Raw genomic sequence first — 21738 nt, 5'->3', positions numbered from 1 at the left:
ATTTTACTTCTCACCTCCATTCTCGTCAGTATGCTACATGTCATCACATTGTAGGTGATCGAGGATATTCTCCAGATCAATAATACTGAAGCTTGTTGTCTGACTTCTGGCAGAAACTTATATACCAGAGGCGCCAGTTCCATACTTCTCACTCAGGCTAAGACCAACCCCAGTGTCCTGCACAAAGTTAAGATTCAAAGCCCACATCTAATCCATCACAGAGGACAGTTATTTGAAGTTTATAAAACATCCTGTCGGTGTCCCTACCCTGATCCTCACCAAACCCTCACTGACGTCTTTGTCGCCTCTCAACTTGATTTTTCCAAAACTCTCTCAGCTTTACAAGTACCGGTCTATACAAACTTTCCCATTTAGAATTTGGTCAATTATACGGTACCCCACATCACTACCACCACAGTCCTTGAAACGTGGGTCTAGCGGGGGGGGGGGGGGCGGGAGGAAGGGGGGGGGGCGGGGAAGGGTTGCTGCTGCACTGGCCGAAAGGGAATGGGACACAGAAGAGGTGGTCGGGACGGAGGTCCCCGGCTGGGGGACTGGAGGGCAAGGGAGATGCGGACATGGGACTGGCCCAGAAAAGGAGATGGCTAGTCCAGTCCCCTCCCATTATCAGGCCTCCTACCTCCAGGTCCGGAATGCGCCCCACATGCGCTTCATGAATCCAACATCATCCCAGTTCGGGGCGTATACATTTACCAACACCACCCACGTCCCTTGCAACCTACCACTCACCATCACATATCTCCCTCCATTATCCACTACGATAGTCTTGGCCTCAAATGACACATGCTTTCCCACCACAATTGCCACCCCTCTATTTTTCGCATCCAGTCCCGAGTGAAAAACCTGTCCTACCCATCCCCTTCTTAACCTGACCTGGTCCGCCACCTTCAGGTGTGTCTCTTGGAGCATAGCCACGTCTGCCTTCAGTCCCTTCAAGTGCGCGAACACTCGAGCCCTCTTCACCGGCCCATTCAGGCCCCTCACGTTCCACATTATCAGCCGGATTGGAGGGGCTCTCCCCACCCCACCCCCCTGCCGACTAGCCATCTGGACCGCTCCAGATCAAGGACGGGAAAGAGGCCGGCGGCGGCCAAGGTTCTCAGGGGGTTTATGGATCAGATGGGGGAGTGGACCCATGGAGGTTTGCAAGACCGCAGGCCAGGGAATTTTCTTCTTCTCCGACGTGCACAAAGCCTACTCCCGGATAGATTTCTTTGTTCTGGGCAGGGTGCTCATCCCGAGGGTGGAGGGGACGGAGTATTCGGCCATAGCCGTTTCGGACCACGCCCCGCACTGGGTGGAAATGGGACTGGAGAGGAGAGGGACCAACGTCCGCTGTGGCGGCTGGATGTGGGACTGCTGGCAGATGAGGTGGTGTGTGGGAAGGTGAGGGGGTGTATCGAAAGGTACTTGGAGGCCAACGACAACGGGGAGGTGCGAGTGGGGATGGTATGGGAGGCGTTGAAGGCGGTGATCAGGGGAGAGCTAATCTCCATCAGGGCTCATAGGGAGAAGACAGAGGGCATGGAAAGGGAGTGGTTAGTGGGGGAGATTTTGAGAGTGGACAGGAGATACGCAGAGGCCCCGGAGCAAAGATTACTTGGGGAAAGACGACGGCTCCAGTAGGAGTTTGACCTGTTGACCACGGGGTAGGTGGAGGCACAGTGGAGGAAGGCGCAGGGGGCGACCTACGAGTACGGGGAAAAGGCTAGTCGGATGCTGGCACACCAGCTCCGTAAGAGGACGGCAGCGAGGGAAATAGGGGGAATCAAAGATGGAAGGGGAGCCACGGTTCGGAGTGTAATGAAAATAAACAAGGTATTCAAAGCCTTCTATGAAGAGCTGTACAGATCCAAGCCCCCAGGGGGGGGGGGGAAGAGGGGATGAGACGATTCCTAGACCAACTGAGGTTCCCGAGGGTGGAGGAGCAAGAGGTGGCTGGTTTGGGGGCACCAATCGGGTTGGAGGAGCTGAGCAAGGGTTTGGGGAGTATGCAGGCGGGGAAGGCCCCGGGGCCGGACGGGTTCCCGGTGGAGTTCTACAGAAAGTACGTAGATCTGTTGGCCCCACTACTAGTGAGGACCTTTAACGAGGCAAGAGAGGAGGGGACCCTGCCCCCGACAATGTCGGAGGCGACAATTTCCTTGATTCTAAAGCGAGACAAGGACCCACTGCAATGTGGATCGTACAGGCCGATCTCGCTCCTCAATGTGGACGCTAAGTTATTGGCAAAAGTGCTGGCCACGAGGATTGAGGATTGTGTCCCGGGGGTGATTCATGAGGACCAGACAGGATTCGTAAAGGGCAGGCAATTAAACACTAATGTGCGGCGGCTCTTAAACGTGATAATGATGCCATCGGAGGAGGGAGAGGCGGAGATAGTGGCAGCTATGGACGCGGAAAAGGCCTTTGACCGAGTAGAGTGGGAGTACCTCTGGGAGGTGCTGCGTAGGTTTGGGTTCGGGGGAGGGTTTATCAGCTGGGTTAAGCTCCTTTACAGAGCCCCGGTGGCGAGTGTAGTGACAAACCGGCGGAGGTCGGAGTACTTTCGGCTGTACCGAGGAACGAGGCAGGGGTGCCCCCTGTCCCCCCTGTTGTTTGCATTGGCGATCAAACCCGTGGCCATATCACTGAGGGAGTCTAATAAATGGGGGAGGGTGGTCCGAGGGGGAGAAGAGCAACGGGTGTCGCTATATGCGGATGACCTGTTGCTGTACGTGGCGGACCCAATGGAGGGCATGGTGGAGGTCATGCAGACTCTTAGGGAGTTTGGGGAGTTCTCGGGCTATAAGCTCAGTGTAGGGAAGAGTGAGCTTTTTGTATTACAGGCAGGGGACCAAGAAAGAGGGATAGGGGACCTACCGCTGAGGAGGGCGGTGGGGAGTTTTCGGTATCTGGGGATCCAGATAGCCAGGAGCTGGCGGGCCCTACATAAACTGAATCTGACGAGGTTGGTGGACCAAATGGAGGAGGACTTCAAAAGATGGGACATGTTACCGCTCTCGTTGGCGGGTAGAGTGCAGTCGGTAAAAATGGTGGTCCTTCCGAGGTTTTTGTTTGTGTTTCAGTGCCTTCCCATCGTGATCACCAAGGGCTTTTTCAAGAGAGTAGGTAGGAGTATTATGGGGTTTGTGTGGGCGAATAAGAGGGTAAGGAGAGGGTTCCTGGAACGCAGCAGGGACCGAGGAGGGTTGGCGCTGCCAAACCTAGGGAGCTACTACTGGGCATCAAATGTGGCGATGATCCGCAAGTGGGTTATAGAGGGAGAGGGGTGGCATGGAAGAGGATGGAGATGGCGTCCTGTAAAGGAACGAGCTTGGGGGCATTGGTGATGGCACCACTGCCGTTCTCGCCAGCAACGTATACCACGAGCCCGGTGGTGGCGGCAACGCTAAGGATCTGGGGCCAGTGGAGACGGCACAGGGGTGCAGTGGGAGCCTCGGTGTGGCTCCCGATCAGGGGTAACCACCGGTTTGTCCCGGGGAAGATGGACGGGGGGTTCCAGGGCTGGCATCGGGCGGGGATTAGAAGAATGGGGGACCTGTTCATTGACGGGACATTTGCGAGCCACGGGGCACTGGAGGAGAAGTTTGAGCTACCCCCGGGAAATGCATTTAGATATATGCAGGTGAGGGCTTTTGTGAGGCGACAGTTGCTCCCGGCACAAGAAATTCAAGACAGGGTGATCTCGGGTGTATGGGTCGGGGAGGGCAAGGTTTCGGCAATACACCAAGAGATGAAAGAAGAGGGGGAAGCGTTAGCAGAAGAGTTGAAGGGTAAATGGGAGGAGGAGCTGGGGGAGGAGATCGAGGAAGGTTTGTGGGCTGATGCCCTGGGTAGGGTTAATTCCTCCTCCTCATGTACCAGGCTCAGCCTGATACAATTTAAGGTGGTTCACAGAGCGCACTTGACGGGGGCGAGGTTGAGTAGGTTCTTTGGGGTAGAGGACAGATGCGGAAGGTGTTCAGGGAGTCCAGCGAACCATCTCCATATGTTTTGGTCATGCCCGGCACTGGAGGGGTTCTGGAGAGGAGTGGCGGGAGCAATATCTCAGGTGGTGAAAGTCCAGGTCAAGCCAAGCTGGGGGCTAGCAATATTTGGAGTAGTGAGCCGGGAGTGCAGGAGGCGAAAGAGGCCGGCATTCTGGCCTTTGCGTCCCTAGTAGCCCGGCGAAGGATCTTGCTAATGTGGAAGGAGGCGAAGCCCCCTAGCGTGGAGGCCTGGATAAACGACATGGCTGGGTTCATAAAGCTGGAGAGGATCAAGTTTGCCTTGAGGGGGTCTGCACGGGGGTTCTACAGGCGGTGGCAACCGTTTCTAGACTATCTCGCGGAGCGTTAGAGGAAGGTTGGTCAGCAGCAGCAGCAACCCTGGGGGGGGGGGGAATGGGGGATTGCTTGGGGGGGGATGGAGGAGCAGGAGATAACATGAAGGGTGGGGGAATCTGGCACGTGCGGGAGAGAGCCAGTGCATAAAGTTATGTAAATATACCATTTTACCATGTATATATCTTGCTCAGTGCGATTTCGTGTTATTTTGTTACGGGGGGGGGGGGGGGGGGGGGGGTTATTGTTTGTAAGGGGAAAAAAATGGTGTTGGTAAAAAACTTTAATAAATATATTTTTTTTAAAAAGAAAATAGGTTTGGAAGATCCACAATTGCCTTTGTGTTGCAATATTTGACATTGTTTTAATTTATAATTGAGGCAAAGGTAGAAATTTTGGCATAAGGGACTGGGTTTCCAATCAGGGATCGGGAATGGGAAATGGGGCTATTTGCAGGTATCAGCCTCCTTTACACATGCCCACTGCAATTTTCAAAGCTGCAGTCAAATAAAGGCCAGGGAGTGGGTTCACCGTCCAATCAGGCATGGGCACCCGACAAAGGGAGCACCCCAGCACTCAGTACTTGGCAGCCCCGCTGGTGGAGTTAGGGGCTGCCAATCTGAATATAAAGAGAAAGAACAAAAAGACTGTAACTGCATAAAACAGCTGCAAGGCCACGATCTTCGAAGGGCAACAATATCAAGGGGATGACCAGTGGCCGCTGCTGTGACCTGGCTGCTGTTATGGTTCAGGACGGAGGGGCGATGGACCCTGACATTATCTATCGCTCCTCAACCACTCTCACTTTCCTCCCTTACACCACATTGGCCTGGACATGGTCTGTGCTGATGTGGGTCACCCACATTGAAGACCCAGCTGGCGTGGGGAAGGGCATTAAAGAGCCTGTGATTACCAATAATTGGCTGCCTGCTGCTTCCTGGTGGTCAGTCAATCTGACCCCAAACCGCCCTAATTGAAAATGGATCAGGTTGGGATTGTGTTGGTGAACCAGCATGGAGACTGGCGACACCAAATTACTCACCTTCAATCTGGACTCTGTACTAATTAAAAAATCCTGGCCATGTTTTCTGCACTATAAAAGTTATGACAACATCATCACGTTACCGGATAATACGTACTGTAACACAGACAACAGGATAGCCTGCTGGGGGGCCAGGGTTTTCTTTTGTTCTGGATGTATCGTCATATATAAGCAGTGAGACAACTTGCGGGACTGATGGGAATGTGACATCAGCCATGCTGTTCATCTCCTCAATGTATACAATTGCTTTGCTTATCTGGAAAACAACATAAAGAGGTATCAGTGGTATGTTGCTGAAGAAAGCATTACAGCTACATCAAAGGCACCGTTTACTTTTTTTGCGATCTGCTCATCAACATGGGCAAATTTGTTGTGAACTCTCCAAAACAATCAGAGAGTCAAGCACAGGTTCAGTATGTGGATTCCTGATAGCACAGTTGAAGATCATGGGATGAAAGTGACAGCAAGGGCACAAAGTTAGCTTCGGGACTTGGATGTGTAGGACACAATTTCAAAATCTGCAGATGACACAAAGCTTGGAAGCATTGTTAACTGTGAGATGATAAGAGCAATGATAGACTTCAAGAACACATAAACAGTCTGGTGGACAAGGGAAAGATTAGATTTAATGTAACCAAGTGTGAAATTAAACATTTTGTTGGCAAGAATGAAGAGAGGCAATACAAACTAAAGGGTGCAATTCTAAAGGGGTGCAAGAGCAGATCATTGAATCAAGGAATTTGCATTTCTCTTCAAGGCAGAATAAAGTGATCTGTAAGTGACATAATTAAGGTCTGTCTGTGCATCAATCTCTGCTGACTCTAGGTCATGTGTTAATCACATACAGTGGCATTCGACTTAGTAGATCAATATTTCAAATGTACAAATCTGAAAAGTACAGCACCGACCTAGATAGCAAATGATTTGGCTACTATTCAGCGAGGGAAGACAATTTTTATAAAGCTGGAATGTTTTGCTGTGGCCAGGATGGTTCAACGAGAGCTTGGATTATGTGGTTGCACCATTTCCCTGAGCACATCTGAAGTAACATTGGGAAAGAGTATGATGACGAGTACGAGAAGAAAGTTTGGATGCTAAGGAAAATAGATATTATCTCGTCCACTGTTACCATGCCATTTGACTGCACTGGTCACAAAGGAATTATGGAAGAGCAATTCCTCAAGAAGTTGCTATTCTGTGTACAGTGCAACAGTACTACAAGAATTCCTTGTCGGACATTAGATTTAACCTGAAGTAGCAGATAGTATTTCCCTCTATGTGCTTGCATCACTCAAAATTAAAGGCTTTCATTAACATTTTAATCTCCTTAGTAAGCCTATTGTTAAGTTGGAAGCATTCTTTTCTCCTGCCTGTGTACCTGAGTTTCTGCCACCATGTTCTCATCAGGTTTCAGGTGGATGGTGAAGGCCTCTCGCATTTCTCTCACTCCGTCGTACAGCACCTCAACTTCCACAAAGTGCTGAGTTTCACTTTCCTTAAATTCAATTTCTGAAATCAATAAAAAAAAATTAATGAGGAAGGGGTAGTCAGTATACATCTCCACTTAAAAGGATTACAAAATTTTCATTCAAACCACGGAAAACCTATTTTTGCACAACACTGAATACGTCTTTAGTATTTTTAATGCAGCAATAGAAAGATTAGTGTTTTATAGTACCAGATTTAATCAGCACTCTAAAATACATGAAATTTGTCAATGAACAAAGCCAAGGTACAACTTTACATAGAACATAAAGAGTGCAGAAGGAGGCCATTCGGCCCATTGAGTCTGCACCGACCCACTTAAACCCTCACTTCCACCCTAGCCCCGTAACCCAATAACGCCTCCTATACTTTTTGGATACAAAGGGCAATTTAGAATGGCCAATCTACCTAACCTGCACGTCTTTGGACTGTGGGAGAAAACCGGAGCACCCGGAGGAAACCCACGCAGACACGGGAAGAATGTGCAGACTCCGCACAGACAGTGATCCAGCGGGGAATCGAACCTGGGATCCTGGCGTTGTGAAGCCACAGTGCTAGACACTGTGCTACCGTGCTGCCCCATGTAATCTGCTCTACATTACCTTACTAAAAAGTGGATAGGATATTGTCTCAGTTAGGCCTTACAACTGCGCCTGGGTGCAGCATTAATTGCTTTAAGCAAGATTTCTGCTCCTAAATCGAGATGAAAGCAATCGTATGGTTGGCAGTTCTGAAGTTCCAAAAGCGAAAACCAGGAGTAGTGGCCACTAATGGGATTACAGGCAGTCACACCAGGTTGGGGAGCCAACTCTAGTCCAGGGTAGACGTGTGAGGGGTCGGGTTCAAGAGGTTGTGGGAGGGGTCTATGAGGGGGTCAGGTTCAAGAGGTCTTGGGAGGGGTTAGTGCAGGGGTAGGGGAAATGGCATTGAGGGTGGAATGCCTCCAATGGGTTCAGGAGACCTACAAAGGAAGTACGCCTCTCCCCGATGCTTCCAAAACTCAAATTAGCCTGCTGCTGGGCTTTCTGTATGGCGTGGTCCTCCCACCCCTTTTCAAGTAAACTATCGCAAAGTTAGAATGATGCCCTTAAGTGTTCATTAAGTGAGTCACACAGCACTGAAAGGCCCTAGGGCTTTATTTCCATGTATTCATGGTCTTAGAAAGGACAACGGAGCTGATGCTACAACTGACTGGGTAACTGTGCTGGAAAGTCAGGTAAAGAGTTGTCCTTGATCATTAACCAGTGACACATTCTGGAAAGTGTGTATGTGGCTAGTTAGTGAAGTCAGGATCAGATTGGTTATATCACTCATGTTCAAACAGCCTGCTGCTGATACTTGTGAAAATAGGCTTGCGTATGAAAGATGGTGCAAAGCAGCAGTTATTGGTTTAGAAATTTATGCAAGAATGACATATGCAAGGCTTGGCTAAGAGCCCAGACAACCATTAAGTGTGAAACACCTACACCCCAGAAAAAAACATTGATTGACAGCTCAGGTCCCCAGATCTCTGCTGTCAATTCCACAATGTTTATTTATAGAACTTTAAGTGGTTTCAAGACATTTAGGTTTTTGTTATTGATATTTTAAAGGGTCTGGACATTTTTTCAACATAGTCGAGAGTTATGGACAAATTACCTTTTAAAAGTTTAAAGAACACTTACTACTGTCACTATAGGGTTCATTGGTTCTATATAGTGTATATAGGTCAATGGGCATGGATGTGCTATAGCTTTGCATGCAGGGCATGAGGGGCTATAGGGTGTGAATGAAAGGACAGAACTTGGAATAGGGTGTATGTGGGTCCATGGGGAATTGGATGGGGAGAAGGGGTTGTGTTATTTGGCATAGGGGGCATGAGGAAGACCATCTGAACTTATTTTATTTTAAACATTCCCTCATGCCGGCTATGCTTCACAACTCCTCTGAGAAGGCGTGAACCACGACTCTTTTAAAAACTGACTGAACTCCATGAAAATTGCAGAGGAGTAGGGCATGTATATCCTTGCAGTGAAGCCAGTCATTATTTTTGCAGACTTTTGAGAAGAATCATTCCACGCCCTTTAAAAGCACTCTGAAAATCAGACAGCCTGGGAATGGGAATCCAGAATCAGGACCTGCCCCCCATTTTTTAAAAGGGCTCCCGAGCCATCTTGATTTAGTGAAAATCCAGGCCATGGTCACAGGGTTAATGTAGACAATATTATCAAATGGTAGAGTAAGCTCAAATTGCCAAATGGCCCACAATACATATATTTGTATGGCATTCTGGATTGATGAGATGAACTGGGCCAGATGCCATTTGTTATCCATAATTATCGTGCAAACAGAAGATGGAATCATGGTTGGAGTTCTGTTTATTTTGTTGATGATGGAAGCTTCCTGTGAGCAAGCTTTCGAGGGTGAAATTGCCAGGACAGGAGTGCGTGTTGGGCTCAGAGTGAATCAGTAGCCTGTTTGATACTTCATATGATTCTCAAGAGCCTTTTCCATTGATTTCAATTTTGTCCTTTTGTTTATTAACCTAATATCCCACTCTATCTTGGGGCTTTTAATGAATTTTTGGAGGTATTAAAAAATGGTGACAGAGTTGTGTTGCACAGTAGATATTGAACATATAGCTCGGAATTCTCTGGCCGCTGGAATTCTCTTTTCCCACTGACAGCACACCTCTGCCCACGAGTTTCCTGGAGGCGTGAGGTGGCTTCAATGGGAAATCTCATTGACAAGAGACAGGAAGAGAGAATCCCCGTCAGCGAATGGCGTGCTGTCGAGAAACATGTGGCTGTGGGACTGGAAAATTCCATCCATATTTTAGTGAGAAGCAGCAATCAGCAGAGTCTTCAGGCTTGCTGATGAAGAAAACACAGATACAATTGTGAACCACTCAGTCTTTGTGAACCACTCAGGGGCTGGTTTAGCAGTGGGCTAAACAGCTGGCTTGTAATGCAGAACAATGCCAGCAGCGCGGGTTCAATTCCGTACAGGCCAGCCCGAACAGGCGCAGAATGTGGCGACCAGGGGCTTTTCACAGTAACTTCATTATTATTATTAAAAATTAAGACTGCATTATATCATTGCTGGTCAATTACCCCTGCTGTGCATATATACCGCATAACATTTGCAACCAGATGCCAACAATGAGCGTCATCACTTTACTGGGACCTTGCTTTGATTGTTTGATGGATTGATTGGTGAATATTGAAAAGGGGAAAAAATATCATGCATGATTGAGGGGTAGGGTTAAAGGCAGGGAAGGAGGACTTGGAAACAGGAGAAGCACCAGGGCCCAGGATTTCTCTCTCTGGCCCGGAGTATGGGGGCCTTCCTGCCAGTTAGTGATACATGGAGCAGTGTGAGTTAAGCAGATGGTGAATGAAACACTGAGGCATTCGAAAAGAGGCCAAGCAGGACTCTAATTTGAATAAACCAATTTAACCTTTAAATCTTTCTGAATGTGCACTCCCGCTGCCAGTGCATCTACATCCATTGTGGTGGGTTGTATGCTTCTAGTTGAAAATGGGTGGTTGCTTCCTGATCATCATATTGAGAGCAGGATGGTTAGTGGGCAAAAATCAGGCATTGAGCCACTAACTTCAGAAGAGGACAGACAGGGGATGCACTGTGACCACAAAAGGGCCCTCTGATTAAGAGAGATAATTATGTGAAAGCCTAGCTGTCTGTGAATTATTAAAGTGAACTAAGTCAAATCAGTCAAGCAAATGAACAACAAGTGTTCAGCACAATGGCCTGAATTACTTCCATATTTAGACTGCCACTCCTTCAATAAGGGCATACCAAATGATACGCCAACTTTCTAACAATGTTACTGATTCAACCGGAAAGTACACTGCAGAGCGTTATCCAGAATATAAATAGAAAGGTGCCATCATTTCAGGCAGCTGATAGTTTAATACCATAAAGTTGTTGCCAGGGTGAACATGAACAGATTGTATTTGTGAATGCTGCTGAAGCCCTTTTGAAAGTTTAACTATATTAAAGACTGAGCTGCTGATGAGCTGATGTTTTTCACAATTCACTTGACATGGTGACATTGGTGAATTTGCAGGAAAGAGATTCATGATCCAAAAGAGTGACCGACTTGCAAGTCCCTTTAAGAATACCAGTTGTGTTATTATTAGGAGGAACATACATCAAAATACATTACATTACAAACCAGTCAACCTCACATTTCACATGAGGCAGATTCACATTTTTATCTTTTATCTTAATTATTACTCAAGGATGAATGGCCCATGAAGCAATGATGGAAGATAATCTTAGGGAGGAAGATTGACAAGTTTTTTATTTACAGAATTGATTCATGGTTATTGGAGATAGGTCACAGTATGATATTTTATATGTTGGGAGTAGCTAACTAGATTGCAGTGGCCTTTTTTGGATCTGCACATTGTTAGGTTACTGAACATGTATACAAAGAGATATATCACACAGGAATCATCAACTCTGCACCACAGAAATATTTTAAAATTCTGAGCGAAAATAGCAAACTCCTGTTGAACACAGAGATCAATCATATCCCGCTCCTCTGTGTGGTCAAAGTTACGGCAGTATTCCACCAGAATGGCTGCCTACTTTCAGCTCTTTAAAAAAAATAATTAATGAATTAATGAATTAATTATTTATTTATTTAAATTTAGAGTTACCAATTTTTTTTTCCAATTAAGGGGCAATTTAGTGTGGCCAATCCACCTAACCTGCACATCTTTGGGTTGTGAGGGTGAAACCCGCGCAGACACAAGAGAATGAGCAAACTCACACGGACAGTGACCCAGGGCTGGGATCGAACCTGGGTCCCCAGCGCTGTGATGCAGCAGTGCTAACCACTGTGCCACCATGCCGCCCTCCTTTTATTTTAAACTGGAATTAATCCCTCCTTGAAAGCAAACTGATAAATTCAGTACTGATGGAAGATATTGTATGACTGTGCAAAAATAGTCAATCGTTTAAATAGTTAAAACAAGATATTGCCCTATTTTCCTCAATTACAATATACATCTCATAATTAAAAATGCTTAAAATTAAACTTTTTAACTATTTATAATTACTTCAAACAACAGGCTTTCTATTACTTTTTTTATCATGGGTAATCTCATTGACCACTTCCCAGACCTTTTCTTCAGACTAAATAACTGTCAAAATGCACAAAAGCCATGCTCAAAACAGGTCGAATCATGTTCCAGACTACTCCAAAGCTTCTTGCTGCAGGGCACTTCACATTTACTTCATAAGTGCCTGAAACGTAAGACAGAATTAGACTTTCAGGGAAACTATGAACGACTTCATATAATCATGTACCTTCTGACAAGGGATGGTAGTCTTCTCCCGAGATGGCAGAACCATCTTTTGTGTGGATTCGTACAATAGAAACTTTTGAACTGTCTCCAAGGCGAAGCACTGGAATTTTTACAACTGCAATCTGTCCGGGTTCTTTAGGTTCACTGATACTAAATTTGGTCTCTCCAAATTTAATAATAGCCTCTGTAGGAAAAGAGCAAGGATCGTTAATACTGCCCATGAAAAATGGAATAAACCCAATTCAATTTGAAACTACACATTGATGCTTCTCACTGTCTGCGCCATCCATGATTTTTATCACTGTTTCATTCTTTTCACCAATTGAAGCACCAAATGGGGACTCGCTCTTTGGAGTACCAAGCACCAATCGTAGATCCTCATCTTCCTCATGTATTGTATCGTCGTTTAAAGTCACAGTGCAGGGTTTCTCAATTTCACCTGTGAAATATGACAGAATGTCATGAGACACTTACAATGCTACTCATTAGCTTTCCATTTTTGCAAAACATAAATGGTTTCTATTTAAAGTAAGCTTTCATTACATTGAAAAAATACAATCTGATTTTCTAACGTTCAAGGAAAGGAGTCTTCAATACAAACAATAGCAAAAGAGTAGAAATGCCTGCAAGTGATGTAACACAACTGCTTAATAAACATTTGTACTAAATACACTCCCCTCCCGTTATTTAAGATCCCTATTCTACTAAGAACGGGATTTCTTTAAAAAAAAAATGTATTCTCCTTTTTCACTTTTTCTCCCAAATTTACACCCACCAACAATAAACAATAATCAGCAACAAATATGTCAATCCCCATAACAATAACAACGATCCCATCCTCCCACCAACCCTCAAACATTAGCCCTCATGTTTACATAACCAAATGACAAAAAGGAATCAGGGATTACCCATAGTCACCCTTAATACACACAGCCCCCTCCCCCCAACCCTCCCACCCATCCCCCCCAACTAATGTTCGATGTTATCCAGTTCTTGAAAGTGCATAATGAATAATGCCCATGACTTGTAGAACCCCTCCGTCCTTCCCCTCAGTTCAACTTAACCTTCTCAAGAGTCAAGAATTCCAACAGGTCCCCGCGCCACGCCAGGGCACAGGGTGGAGAGGCTGCTCTCCATCCCAACAGGATCCGCCTTCGGGCGATCAACGAGGCGAAGGCTACGATATCTGTCTCCGCACCCGTTTCCAACCCTGGCTGTTCCGACACCCCGAATATGGCCTCCCGGGGACCCGGGTCCAGTTTCACATGCACCACCTTGGAAATTACCCTAAAAACCTACTTCCAGTAATCCTCTAGCTTTGGACAGGACCAAAACATATGAACGTGATTAGCGGGGCCCTCCCGCAACGCTCACACACATCTTCTACTCCTTCAAAGAATCGGCTCATCCTCGCCCTCGTGAGGTGTGCTCTGTATACCACCTTCAGCTGTATCAGCCCCAACCTCGCACATGAGGTGGAGGCATTTACTCTCCAGAGCACCTCACACCAGACCCCTCCTCTATAACCTCTCCCAACTCTTCCTCCCACTTTGCTTTGATCCCTTCCAGTGGTGCCTTATCCTCTTCCAAAATAGCTCCGTACACCGCTGACACAAATAGCGCCGTACACCTTCTCCAGTCCCCTTGTCGTCAGCACCTCCTCCACCAATGTGAAAGCCGGTTCCTTCGGGAAGCTCTGTATCTCCTTTCTGGCAAAATCTCGAAGATTGGGATTTCTTTTAAGGAGGTGAGCATTTTGTGTTATAGTGGGCTAAATTCACCACCTCGCGACGCTGCAAATGTGAACCGCAATCGGGCGGAGAATTGAGTGTCTGGACAAAATCGATGTCTGCGTCCAGTGCTGATTCGGGCGCCAAGCTCCGGTCACTTGCTGATGGCGATAACAGGTTTGTGCCCTGCGCTGGCATGCAAACCCGGTATTGGCAGGCATTTAAATGCAATTAGTACATTTGACCCACTATACTCCAGGCCTCCGTGGTGCTTCATCTCTCTGAGGCGGAAGCCACGTGGGCACGATTTACTACAAGTATTTACAAATGTGGACTGGGTGCCATGGCTGCTGAGAGGGAGAGAGAAGTTAAGCCAAGTATGAAAAAACTATTACAAATTATAGCCGTTGCTGGGTCATGACTGCCAGGGCCGGGGAAGCTGCGGGGAGCGACTTTGTCACAGCTCCGTGGATTAGGACTGCCTTGTTCGGCATGAAGTGGCCTGCCTCAGACTGCCATTGCTACAGTAAACACACCCATTTGGTACAAGTCACGGGCCCCTGGCTGCTCACTCTGCTGACTGCTCACTGTGGCCTGTAAATGTTCACAGAGCCTTTGGTCATTTGGGAGCCCACCCAGGCCACCCCTCTGGAAATCCTCAGATCCCAGCTGACCTATCACCGGGATGGGTCTGGCCAAGCGCAATCAGTGGCACACCAGCTGCGGCCACTCCTCAGCGCACCCATCAGAAGCACAGCCCCACTGCAGGGGAAGCAGGGAGATAGCAGAGCTCACGCCAAACAACGGACACATGCACTGTAGCCTTTGGCATCCTTCCTGGCACACTGTCCCTCTCAGGGCAGAGGCCTCAACACTGACATTATCAACTAGTATATACAATTGTCATGCCCTGCTTCCCTACCTCTAGCTTATGTGCTGGCCCCGTGCCAATTTAACTGGTGTCTAACTTCCTTATTTTACGTGGCCTACCGCACCCTCTAGGTGCAACCCCGGACATCACATCAGACGTGGAGGCAGCATGCTGTGTATCCCGCCTCTGACCTGAGATGCTTTAGGCAGCTGTTCTCTGGAGGAACTGAATCTGGATGGGCCCAGCCAACTTTTGTGCGTCACAGATGACGAGGTGCCACCCTGTTCTACTACTGCCCATCAGATGCGCCTGCATCAGGGGAGGGGAATTCTGAAGCACTGAGCAGTTCCAGCACCTCTCCTGCGGGAGGCACCGGCATGGGCCCGATCACTTCCTCCTCTCTCGGGGTGCTTGATGGCCCTCGGGTTACTCCTTGGGATGGAGGTGAAGCCGGAGTGACCTCCGGAGGCTCCACCGTAACTTGGTACTGCCAATCCTGAAGGACCATCCTCGCCTCAGCCATGGAGCACAGAGACTGGGCCACATCCCTCAGCGAGTGAGGCATGCCCCTCACTGCCTCTGTCATGTCTCTCTGTGATTGACTCTGGTCGTCAGCGCCTGCCGAATGCTCTTGACGTCCTCAGTCATGACCTTTTGTGACTGGGCCAAGCTCTGTAGCACCGCAGCAATGTCCATGTTGGCCTGGTACATGCCTGCCTGTGACTGGGCTCCCCTGTCCACACTGCAGTGTGCCCCAAGCATTCGACGTCTTGACCCATGGCTGTGACCTTTTGACTCAAAGCTTCCACTGCGGGCGCCACCGGTGTGCTGGCCTGGGTACCATGCATTATCGCCACAGTCTCCTGCACCTGAAGGTGTTTGGACTCCTCCAGCTGCACTTGCAGGTGCTGTAAAGTTGCTGACATGCCCCCCGCCCCCCCCCCTCCGTAGTTCCTGGCTCTGCGTATGCATCTCCACCACCGATGGGACCATACTTTCCAGAAGTAGCGGGAATACCTGTCCGGACTTCAACTGTTCCCTGGGATTGGGCAGCCCTCCAACTGTTCACTCTCTCTGGAATCCCTACTTTCACTTGATGTGCTGCATCATGTGTGCTGTGCATACCAGAGGGTGACCCAGGAGCCTCCTCACTAAAATGCCCCACCATGTTGATAGTTTCTGCGATGGAGGAAGGTGCAGGTGAATGCAGTGCCAAGAAGTCGGTGTATTTCCCGGACTGGTCCTCCGGGGTATGCTGGGGTGTGGCTGGGGGCGAGGTACCCTAGATGGGCTGGTCTGGTCTGAGAGTGATCCTGCAAGACAAAAGACAAGGCACAAGGAGTAATCTTGGGGGGAAGAGAGATAACTCACTTGCTATTGGGACATCAGTTCACATTGAGATCTTACTTGTTTTTAAAAAAATGTAAAAATAAATTTACAATACCCAAATATTTTTTTTACAATTAAGGGCCAATTTAGCATGGTCAATCCACCTACCCTGCACATCTTTGGATTGTGGGGGCGAAACCCATGCAGACATGAGGAGAATGTGCAAACTCCACACGGACAGTGATCCAGAGCCAGGATCCAACCTGGGACCTCGGTGCCTTGAGGCAGCAGTGCTAACCACTGCACCATTGTGCTGTGCTAGGGGATCTCACTTTGTTGTCGCATGTCGACTTCTGCCATGGAGATGGCCCTCTCCTGCACCTCCCCGGCTATTTCCATCATCCTCTGCTTGGTGTGGGTGGGAGCCCTGAGGTTTGGGACGCCCCTCTGGTCTTCTCTCGCTCTGTTCTGTTATGGGCCAACTTTTCCGAAGGGAAAAGGACATGATGAGACGCATGGAAGTGAGTTACACAGGAGTCATGTGGTGGCATGTGTGGCATGTGTGTGCAAAGCATCTGGTCAAAGAGGACAATACAAGTGTTGGGATTTGGTGCAGAGTGCGATGTGAGGGAGATGCAGACAGGTGGGTTTTGATTGGCCTCGATGGGAATGGGAGTGTGATGTGAGGAGTGAGGAACGGGAGTGATGCCAGGGGAACAGAGGTGGTGGCTCACCCGAGCTGCCCTAAGGAGGGCATTCAACGCCTTCCGACACTGTGTGCTAGTCCGCCTGGTGAGACACACAGCACTGACTGCTTCAGTCGCCTCCGCTCAGGCCGCAGGAGCCTCCTGCCAACCCTGGGAAAGAGGGTGTCCTGCCTCTCCTGCACTGCATCTAATATTGTATCGAGCTCCGAGTCGGTGAAGCTTGCTGTTGCTCTTCTTTGTGCCATCTTCTTGGCTGGAATGAGAGTGTGTGGGGAATGGAGTGCGTAAAAGCAAGTCCAGCTTGTCAAGCTATCCAGCACCAATTCCGGTCTCAGCGAATCCGACGTTGGCAGGAATACGAAATGCTCTGAATTCTTACGGGCAGAGTGCTGGCCCATTAGCATGGCCTGAATTGCTTCACAGATAGAGCCCCCAACTAGAACGCGAACCGCAGGCAATTCAGACCCAGCGTTAACAGTCAGGCGCGATCAACGGCCGTGCTGCACTTGAAAAGCAGCATGCCACAACGAGGCTGAGAAGTCACGAGACCCGCTCCTGGGATCTACACGGCCTACAACGCCTCATGAGATCTAATGTGATTTCACGAGACGTTACGATGGGAATCCCGTCCATTATGGGCGAGATCATGTTTTGGCAAATCTTCATATTAGAGTGAGACAGCTAGTCTCACGTTAATATCCAGTTTCCCAAGGCGTTGGGTTCTATCCCCTTTGTCCAGGAGACCTTGGGCGAGCGCCGTTCAGGACTGGTCTTCACAAACGTGGACCAGAAGAAATGCCACTCGTAGGGTCTCCCAGGGGATCAGAGCCTCCTAGGTGCATTACCTTTGGGCAGGGTGGTACATGGCACTGCTGGTGCCACCCGGACACCCTGGCAGTTGCAGCGTGGCAGAGCCACCTGGTTGACAGCCTGGCACTGCCAAGGTTCCCAGGTGGCGCTGGCAGGTGCACTCCCAGGGTACCAAGTTGGCACTGCCAAATTACCAAGATGGCATTTTTCATGCGCCGTCAATCCGGATGGGGTGCCCTCGCGGGTGTCGGGGGGAGGGGTGCAGGAGGGCCCTGGGGCCCCTCATAGTGAGTTGGGATTTGGGGGGTTTAGGGGTCGCATGGAGGCTCCAGAGATTGGGATGCCATTTTTAAAAGGTGCCCTTTTGTCGCGTTACACTGAGGACTTAACGGAGCTCCTCAGAAAATGGGCCTATATGCAGCCTTGGCCATGCATTCCCCGCTGAGGCACCCATCTAACCTGAATGATGTTTGATAGCGTTGTGTTTCTCGGGAAACATGCAGCTAAAACACACTTGTTTTCATTACTACTTCTTGTCCCTTTGGAATTTTCTTCATTTCTTGATTTTCTTCATTATCAGTTTCATTCTCCTCAATTCTCCAAAGATAGCCCTTCTTCTTGTCTTTGCACTCTACTAGCTGAAATTCCCTGCATTTCCTGCTTCTTGTCACTCCCAAAAAAGTTAGCAACAATACAACAGAAAAAACAAAACTCTATCCTTGCAAGATGTTTACCCTAAATTCTTTTAATCCAGTAGGAGGAGCACTACCACCACATCTCCCAGAGTGCAGAAGATTGACCACTTTGTGTGCCACGTTTCAAGTTAGCTCATGCAACAGATCTGAAAGAAAATCATCACTCATTGTCCTTGAGTGAGGGGTTTATGGTGACAAGTATAAAAATGAGAATAAATGTGCTCACAATAGCACAATTATGCCATTTCAAATTTAAATACCGTTCCAAAGTGGAAAGCTCAAATGCTATAAAAAGTTTCATCTGTTGGCCAGATTGAAAGCCAATGGATCTCTTAAACACACCCAGCACATTCAAATAGTCAGCAATCGTAACACCTCAGTAGGTGAGGTAACAAGCACAAATTAATTTAGCATTCTTTTAAACCTTCTAAATATCCGTTTTGGCATGGGTGATTGATAACCCTTTGATACAAACTGCTTTTGAAAACTAGGCTGGGTAATCTTTTACATTTCTATCTAATTTTTAGGTCTATGTGTGCGGTGCCATAATCACAATAGGGAACATAATATTCTTACCGTTCTCCATTTGTGAACACAGAACATTTAAAATCCTTCAAAAGAATTTACATATCAAAATAAAAAAGATTGATATTAAAAGATTTTGAGAGATGGGAACTGACATTCCTATCTAGCGTATATTTCAGGTGCCTGGCTTTTTATAATATCCTTACTTTAATGACTACACATCGACATTCCATGACAGATTAGAGTCTTGTTTACAGCCTCATGTGTCGGATTTCTCACAGAGCTAAGATTTCTGCAAATTCTAAAGACGTGAATCAGTCAGCTGCCACGAGCAGGTCACAGCTAGACAAGTGTCACAGTTAACTAGTAAGTGGCGTCACCTGTCTGTCAACCATAAGTGGGATAGTGCTGCATTTCTCATGGTGAAGATTTGGATTTGTAGCCAGTTGTCCACCAGTACAAATCGTAGCCATGACGCACATTTGAACTCACAACGTGGACAACTATATAGTTTGTGATGGCAGAGCTCTAGTAGAAGAATTAGAAATCTGCCCTTTAGAATGGCGGCTGGAATTCTCCAGCCATTCGCTGGTGGTGGGATTCTCTGGTCCCGCTGGTAGAGCAACCCACCCAGCATGGGGATGCTTCAATGGAAATTCCCACTGACAACTGGGGGAGCAGAGAATCCGCCCACTAGTGAACTGCACACCCACTTCCGCTACCAAGAAACATGCGGCTTAGAGGCCGAGAATCCTGCCTGGTATTTCCAAATAAATAATTCTACAATGGCAATGATAATGATCAGCCATGATCCAATTAGAGGTGGAGTAAGCTTGAGGGATTGAATGGGTTACTCCTGTTCCCAAGGTATCTATGCATTGATGATAATGGCTACTGAGTAGTTTGAGAAATAACTATCCCTAGACGAGCAACCATGGCAATATTATGGAACTATTATGAAGTGACACCTTTTTAAAAAAAAAAGGGAAATGGAGCATTTATGGGTTTTAAAAACAGTTTCAGGCAATGATATAACAATGTGAAAGGTTTTGAGAGCATTTGCAAGTAACACACTGCAGATGCTAGACATAACAGGGACAAAAGAATAAAAGAGATAGCCATGCAGAGTTATTGCTGACAAGCAGCTTGAAATTTACACATTTCTCTATAACGTACAGTACCTGGAAGAAATGTAATGACGGAATCATCTGTATTTGGACGTTCAGCAAAATCCATCATGACCTGAGCAGATGCCTGACGAGTATAGCACCGAACTGTGGATTTATAGCTGATGTCACCACTGCGGTAAACAATTGCTGTGACCTGACCGTTGTTCTCTTTCCCCACATAGGCTGCATCTTTGAACTGTACCTTTGGCACTTAAAAAGAAAAAGAAAGTTGTTCACGTATTGTTTTCTCATATTCTGTTGCAAAACTGCACCTGTGCCTGACAAGATCGGCGGCTGCATTTGTTCTGCTAGGTTTTGGAAAATTTACTCAATACATGGAATTATTTCCAATAAGGTTAGATATAAAACTTGATTTTTGCTGCGAAAATCTGCTAATATAATTTTGAATAATTTCAATCAGAAATATGTAGCCATACTATAGGGTGAACCAATTAAGTTGATCTAAGAACAAGGTTACAAAGTTAAGGAGAGGGTTTCCCTGAGAAAACCGTCAGGTGTGAAATTTAAGACACGTATTTAATTGTATCTTTGCCCATTTCTAATAGTTTGCATGTAATCATAGTGTCATGTAGCTGGCTAAACATTTCAGTCTCCACTTCAGTGGCTTCTTGGCATGGCTTTGGAAGCTATTAGTGCAGCATATTATACAAATAGTCAGCACTGTTGCCTCATAGCGCCAGGGATCTGGGTTCAATTTGGACCTCTGATGACTGACTGTGAAGTTTATACGTTCTCCGTGTGTCTGCATGGGTTTCCTCTGGGTGCCTCGGTTTCCTAGTACAGTCCAACATGTGCAGGTTAGGTGGATTGGCCATTTTAAATTGTCCCTTAGTGTCTAAAAGGGTAGGTGAGGTCATGGGGTTACGGGGATAGGGCGGAGGAGTTGTCCTAGGTAGAATGCTCCTTCAGAGGGTTGATGTACTCGATGGGCTGAATGGCCTCCTTCTGCACTGTAGAGATTCTTTTAAAAATGAACACTTACAATCCGAGACTGAGTCATTAATGAGCACCGTGGCTTTGCTTGGTTCTCCAAGGACGGCATTCATTGGCATGCGCAGGACAAGCTCAAAACTCTCTGGCCCTTCTATTACTGGTTGACCCAAATCATCAAGGATAGTAACACGGAAGATCTGCATGTTCACTCCAGGGGCAAAATCCAGATTGCGGCTTATGCCTACATAATCGACGCCCGCTGGAAAAGAACATCTAATGATTAGAAATAGTTAATCTGCAGGCTAATGATAATGAAATTGGGAGAAACAATTTGATAACAGTCTCAAGTTCTTTTCAAAAGATCCATTTATAACACAGGGACCCCTTCAAAACATCTATTTTTATGATAATCATAATGCCAAAGTTGATTCTGAACCATTGAACAAGTATATTTTCAGTCATAAAAAATCCTTAAGAATTTTGCAAGATGTATTCATTTCAGTATTCTTAAATTCACAATCCTCACTAGGTTTTGGTATTTCTTTTTAGTAAGACTTGGGTATTACCCAGAAATACCATCAAAGGAATTTTAATTTTACACAAATTGCAGCCGAACAAAAGTAAGTTTTTCAGTTGATCAGATCTTAATTTTATTTCCAATACGCTATTGCTCTTCTGTGATTCCAGTCAGATATCAAAAGATGAGCACTTAATTCATTCACTGGGTGGAACTTACTGCCCTCCTCTAAGGCAAGCT

At 47.1% G+C, this 21738-nt stretch overlaps 1 protein-coding gene across 1 annotated transcript in view; it reads right to left on the bottom strand.

Annotated features, from left to right (window-relative positions):
- LOC140391964 (FRAS1-related extracellular matrix protein 2-like) overlaps positions 1 to 21738 on the bottom strand; it is a 322439-nt gene that overhangs the window by 55291 nt on the left and 245410 nt on the right. Inside the window, exons 8-13 of the mRNA XM_072477063.1 lie at positions 21031 to 21240; positions 20040 to 20237; positions 12466 to 12630; positions 12193 to 12375; positions 6767 to 6897; positions 5486 to 5644 (exon numbers count right to left, since the gene is read on the bottom strand). Coding sequence (XP_072333164.1) covers positions 5486 to 5644; positions 6767 to 6897; positions 12193 to 12375; positions 12466 to 12630; positions 20040 to 20237; positions 21031 to 21240 — 1046 coding nt within the window. The remainder of the gene's footprint in view (positions 1 to 5485; positions 5645 to 6766; positions 6898 to 12192; positions 12376 to 12465; positions 12631 to 20039; positions 20238 to 21030; positions 21241 to 21738) is intronic.

Source organism: Scyliorhinus torazame, chromosome 15 (genome assembly GCF_047496885.1).
Source record: "Scyliorhinus torazame isolate Kashiwa2021f chromosome 15, sScyTor2.1, whole genome shotgun sequence".
In the NCBI taxonomy this organism is placed as follows: Eukaryota; Metazoa; Chordata; class Chondrichthyes; order Carcharhiniformes; family Scyliorhinidae; genus Scyliorhinus; species Scyliorhinus torazame.
The sequence above is the reverse complement of the archived record's forward strand: the minus strand, read 5'-3'. Positions and strand labels throughout refer to the sequence as shown.